This window comes from Mus caroli, chromosome 17 (assembly GCF_900094665.2).
Source record: "Mus caroli chromosome 17, CAROLI_EIJ_v1.1, whole genome shotgun sequence".
NCBI classification, from domain to species: Eukaryota; Metazoa; Chordata; class Mammalia; order Rodentia; family Muridae; genus Mus; species Mus caroli.
The window spans coordinates 61,946,336-61,952,498 of NC_034586.1; the positions used below are offsets into that span (position 1 = coordinate 61,946,336).

Consider the following 6,163-nt stretch of genomic DNA (forward strand, 5'->3'; position numbering starts at 1 on the left):
AAAAAAAAAAAAAAAGCTGAAGATTAGGTTGTTTTCAACTACTTTGTATTTCTTTTATGTGTAGGGAGGTGGGAGTTAGCAGGGGGTGGGTGCTGTTTGTAACTTTGTGTTTTTATACAGAGAAGTGTTCCATTGTGAACAGAAATATTCTTACTGTCATGCTTTTGTCATCGTTCATGAGTTTAAAGATAAAACAATGTCTCTAATGATCCAGAATTAGAAGAATGTATGTGCTTAGTTTAACTTACAGTGGGCAGCAGTTTTCAGTGGGCTTAGAGCTAGGAATGGCTAGGTTCCCATCGAGATTCCACTCTTTATGGTTAGAACACATTTAGCCCCGATTGGCCTCAACTTCATAACCCTCCTGCCTCAGCCTCCCAAGTGCTGGGACCTCCAGGGCAGTCTGTACATAGTTAAGTTTGAGATCAGCTGGCTTACATGGCGAGATGGTCTTAAAAAAGAGAAAGGAAAGAAAGAGGCTCTGGTTAACAGACAGTAGTCCAGCGCTGCCCTTGCCTGGTAATCTATTCCTTTAACTAAAATAGTCCATTTTTAGGTGGAGTAATGGTTGCTTGTTGGACTTAGGACTGGTATTTTTCTGTTTGTTTCATTACTTTTTGCTTATTCCTTTCCTAAGTTCCTTTCATATTAAGTCTTTTCTGATAATTCCATTTTTATTCCTGTGTTTTTCTCTGGTTATACCTTTTTGTATGTTTCAAAGATTATTCCCAGAATTATAATTTTCTTCTTTAATTTGTGTTATCATCAACTGAGAGGTAAGGTACTAGGCTGAGTATAGCTTAGTGCTTGCCTCCTGGGATTGAGGCCTGGAACTTCCAGCACTTTAAACAAAACGGTCAGAGAGGGCTTCTGGGGAAGACGCTTCCTGACACCCCGAGACCCATCCAGAACCCACGTGGTGGAAGGAGAGAACTGGCTTCTATCACATGTGCTGTGATACCTGCATATATACCCACAGGCACATACATGCCCCTGTACATGCTATGATAGAAACTTAGTGTGCTACTTCAATAAGCTGTAGAAACCTTGTAGTAAACCTAACCTTTGCATTTACATAACACCTTGATTCTGGGGCGGGGGATTGTTTTATTTATTTATTTATTTATTTATTTATTTATTTATTTGTTTGTTTGGTTTTTTGAGACAGGGTTTCTCTGTGTAGCCCTGGGCTGTCCTGGAACTTACTCTGTAGATCAGGCTGGCCTCGAACTCAGAAATTTGCCTACCTCTACCTCTGCCTCCCAAGTGCTGGGATTAAAGACATGCGCCACCACTGCCCTGCACTGTTGTTTTATTTAAAGATACCACTACTGTGTATATATGGTGTGTGTGTATGTGTTGAGTGTGTGTATATATACACATATGTACAGACATTTTTTTTCAGCAGCAGTAATAGGTTTTAAACAATTTTAGTGACATTTTCGTATGTGTGTATTACATATGATATAGATATCATATGCATATATATCATATGTTCTCTGCTTGTATTATGGGTTTTTTTGTTTTTGTTTTTTTTTTTGAGACAAGGTTTCTCTGTATAGTTCTGCCGTGTTGTAGAGCAGACTAGCCTTGACTGAGTTTCTCATTATAACCTGTGGCAAGAGCATTTGCAGTGTGAGCTGGGGAAGATTTAAGCCAGTTTTAAGTCATCTGTAGTCAAAGCATTACGGCCTCCATTAAGATGAAATCTATAGTCAAGAATGGATGAAAAAGCAGGTGTGGTAACATGCTTAGAATTCCAGTATTTAGAATGCTGAGTCGGCAGGAGGAGGACTGTGGGTTAGGCCAGCTGGGGCACAGAGTGAGACCCTGTTTGAAAAGTTGAGTGTGGGATTGGGGTGGGGACCTTTAAATAGACTAGGGAAGATAACTCGGGCCAGAGTGACTCTGAGAACCCTCCCTGGGGCCACAATAGTAGATGTAGAAGTGAGCCTTCCATCAGAGTCTGTGCCAGAGCGGAGGGAGCACCCTTTTTATGGACATGTGGCCCCCATGACTGATAGAAGGATGACAAAAGATAGGAGCAGATAAGGCTCTGTAATCCTCTAAGGGGTGTGCTTTTCAGATGTGGCTGTTTGATGTCTACATTTAAATTAGTAAGGATATTTATTAAAATAGATGTCTATAGGCCTCATTCTAGACTTGCATAATCAATATCTGAGTATATGATCTAGGAATGTGCATTTTAGATAATTCTCCGTGCTGGTCTCAAGTGCAGTGACGTTTAACAATAGCTGCTACCAGAGTCTTCCCTGCTCTTCCCACCTTTTATGAACCAGAACCATGTTTATCTGTGAACCCATGTGAGACTCTGATGAAACAGTTTGGTCATAGTCAGAGAATTCTAGAGCCTGCATAAGGTGCCTGACAAGACCATGCCAGCTCAGCAGCAGCCTGACAGTATGAAGGGGAAGACTGACGGCAAATAAGTGTCCAGCGGCTTCTACAGTTCTTTAGTTCACGATGAATGAGGTACCTTGTGATTATAGAGTAGAAATGATGTGAAATTTTTCTGCACTAAGTAATTATTTCTCTATGGCTTAGTGTTGGTTTTTAAACCCAGTTTGAAGTCTGTCTTTTAATAGACATATTTAGCCCATTTACACCTGGTTCCTAATTATAATATAGTTGGGTTTAAATTCCTCTCTGGCTCTTCTGTCTGCGGGTTCTCTGTCTCTCTCACTGCATTTACATTTTTCCTTCTTTCCTTTGGGATATTTATGGGCTTTATTATTTATTCATCTTTGATTTTTAAATATAGCAGTTGTGTTTAGGTTTATACTTCGGTGTTTTAATTCCGGCTGGGACCTTGGTCTCACTAGTGTGTCTCATGCAGCAGTGTACCTGTGTTGCTGTCTTGGGTGTGTTAGGTGGATGTGTGTACTTTGTGCTGTGTTGTCTGGGAGTGCCATGTGTTGGGTGTGTCTGTGTACACACTGTATGCAGTACTGGTTTCACCCCGCACATTTTTGCTTCGCATTTCAGACCTAATACCTTTGTCTACTTACCCAGTTCCCGATAGCTTTGTTCCTCCACGTAGATCCCATCCTTTTAGTACGTCTCCTACGGACTGTGTGCACGCTGACGTCAGCATTTGCATTGCCTGAGAAAACCTTAGTTGACAGGTTTCTGGCTGTTGAGTTGATCTTGGGTTTTTTTTTCTTTAAAAATAGAGTTATGTGTATGAGTGTGTAGTGTGCATATATGTATGTGTACCACATGCATGCAGTGTTGGCAGAGTCTAGAGAGGGTGTCAGATTCCCTGTACCTGCAGTCTGTTGCTGACCTGAGTGCTCTGGGAGAGCAGCGAGGGCTCTCAAACATGGGGCCGTGTTTTTTAGCCCTCCACCTCCATCTTTGTCAGGATTTTAAGGTTGTTGCTTTACTGTCTTCTTATTCTGTTTTTATGTAAAATGAGTCCTCTCGAGTCTAAAAGACTTTGACTAGTGTACGCTGTCCCGTTATTTTGTAGATAAGTATATTTTCTTTATGGTTTTTGCTAATGGGATTCATTGAGCCTATGGATTAGTAGTTTTCATTAAATTTGGATTTTTCTAGGGTTTATTATATCTTCAAATATTATTTTTTTAAAGATCTGATTATTTTTATGTATATGAGTACAATGTCGCTGCCTTCAGACACACCAGAAGAGGGCATCAGATCCTATTACAGATGGCTGTGAGCCACCATGTGGTTGCTGAGAATTGAACTCAGGACCTCTGGAAGAGCAGCCTGAGCTCTTAACCACTGAGCTGTCATCTCTCCAGCCCTCTTCAAATATTCTTATATTCTCCCTTTTTCCTTTGGAGATTTCACACATGTGTATATTAGAATGTCTAGGGCTGGAGAGATGGCTCAGCAGTTAAGAGCACTGACTGCTCTTCTAGAGGTCCTGAGTTCAAATCCCAGAAACAACATGGTGGCTCACAACCATCTGTAATGGGACCCAGTTCTGGTCTGTCTGAAGACAGCTACACTGTACTCATATAAATTAATAAATAAACAAGTAAATCTAAAAAAAAAAAAAAAAAGTCTGACATTTTCCTTTGGTTGAATGATACTCTAGTCTGCTATGTTTATTTTTTGTTTCATTTTTTAATGCTATGTTTTGAAGTTCCCCATTAATTTCTTTTGTATTATCCGTTGATCTGACCTAATGTGGTTTTCTTCTCATTGTTTTTTTCCCTTCACCTGAAAGTCAGGGATTTTTGATTAGTTATATTCCGTTCCTCCCTGTGCCCTTCCCAAGTGTTGTTCCTGTAGGTGTGCACTCCTGTGCTTAGGTGTGTACTGCATGTCCAGCCCAAGCTGCACTTGATACGTGAGGCGCACTTGGATCGTTTCTGTGTCCCGTCTACTGATTCTGTCTTTGTTGTGAGTCTGTACTCACTTAGTCCTACGGGGACCTTGCTTTAGAGTCTGAGTTAGTTTCATGAATAGTCTGACCCTTGTGTGCTTACCCGGGAGGCTGGAGAATTCTCTTGTTAGGTGGCCTGAGTAGTAGACTTGTAATATCCAGTGTGACAGAGACTTAGTGGGAGTCCTCTCTTGATCAGACTGTTTAGTTCCCCTCTACCCTTCAGCTCTCAGCATGGTGTAGTCGTCCTCCTCCCACAGCTGCTGCAGATCTGCCTGGAGTGTGGACAGCTGTGCAGCTGTAGTGCGTGTTGTACCACAGACTTGTCTCAGCGCAGCGCTGACTCTTCACATGAGTATTTCCATGGTTTGTTTTCTTAACATAAGCCTAGTAGTTGACATAGGAGCATTTAATATTTGTCTAGTGAATATAAATACTAATTATAGTTTGTAGTTCTTCTCTAGTAAGTAAAGCCAAACACTTCCACTTTGGTGTCTTTACTATAGAATTGACTAAGTCAGTGTTCCCCTTCCTGTGTTATCTTCACCAGCTGTCAGTGTTCTCTGTGAGCATGGAAATTTTTTGTTGGTTGGTTGGTTTTGTTTTGTTTTGAGACAGGATCTCACCATGTAAGCCCAGTCTGTCTTAGAACTCATTATGTAGATCAGATCAGGCTGGCCTCAAACTCAGAGTTCTGCCTGCCTCTGCTTCTGCCTCCCAAGTGCTGGGAGCCGTTATGTGAGCTAAATATTTTTTAAAGTTTTGTTGTTGTTTTTGTTTTGTTCTGGGTTTTGTTTGTTTGTTTTTTGTTTTGAGACAGTAGGGTTTCTCTGTGTAGCCCTGGCTGTCCCAAACTTAATCTGTAGACCAGGTTGGTTTCAAATTCATAGAGATGCAGAGATCCACCTGCCTCTGCCTCCTGAGTGCTGGGCTTAAAGCTGTGTGCCGCTGCTGCAGAGCTGAAGTCTAGTCACTGAATGCCTTTGTGCTAGTCTCAGGAGCCACTGAGTGTGTGCTCCTAGAGGCCAGAGACTGGGTGGAGAAAGGAGGCCTGTCCCTGAGGTGGTGCTGGGGTGATAGAAGCAGGCACTGCTTCAGCAGGCAGGGCCCCTTGGAGTTTCAGCGCACTATAAGGATATTTCTGATGTCTCTGCTAGTTGATGTGGATGACTACAGCTCAGAGTCTGATGTGATTATTATACCTTCAGCCCTGGACTTCGTCTCACAAGATGAAATGTTGACACCCTTGGGGAGGCTGGACAAGTATGCTGCAAGTGAGAACGTATTTAACAGGTACGTGGGTTCTCCTCAGTAGGGGCACAATACCTGCTTTTTCGAAATTACAGATGTAGTATGTGACTTGCAATAAGAAAAACTGTCTATGAGACATAAGGATTCTGTATTTTGAATTCTAAATAACAGGTACTGGTGGCACTGAACACTATCTGTCTGACTTTCTCCTGTAGACAAATGGTGGCCCGGAGTTTGCTGGATACTCTGAGGGAAGTCTGCGATGATGAGAGAGACTGCATTGCTGTCTTGGAAAGAATTAGCCGATTAGCTGATGACTCCGGTATGTGTCTACAGAGAGACAAACACATTGTCTCTAGAAGAGCTTCTGCCACTGAACCTATCTTTCTAAACCTACTGGAGAGATGAGATAGAAGATTTCCCAAGACCTTGGCAAATGACCCCATCTCTAATCCCAGCATTCTGGAAGAGCTTGTGTTCCAGAGCTATTCCGTACTACACAGAGAGATCCTTTCTCTCCCTCCCCCCCCCCCC

At 42.1% G+C, this 6,163-nt stretch overlaps 1 protein-coding gene across 6 annotated transcripts in view; it reads left to right on the forward strand.

The window, feature by feature from the left end:
* Nucleotides 1-6,163, forward strand: part of Ppp4r1 (protein phosphatase 4 regulatory subunit 1) — a 59,006-nt gene that overhangs the window by 14,921 nt on the left and 37,922 nt on the right. For 3 of the 6 annotated variants that reach the window (XM_029471124.1, XM_029471123.1, XM_021186552.1), the window contains exons 3-4: nt 5,587-5,671; nt 5,845-5,951. In XM_029471124.1, the coding sequence (XP_029326984.1) occupies nt 5,613-5,671; nt 5,845-5,951 (166 nt within the window). In that variant the 5' untranslated portion in view covers nt 5,587-5,612. Of the gene's footprint in view, nt 1-2,151; nt 2,494-5,535; nt 5,672-5,844; nt 5,952-6,163 lie in introns of those variants that run through there. The other 3 variants (XM_021186553.2, XM_021186555.2, XM_021186551.1) reach the window with 3 other exon arrangements.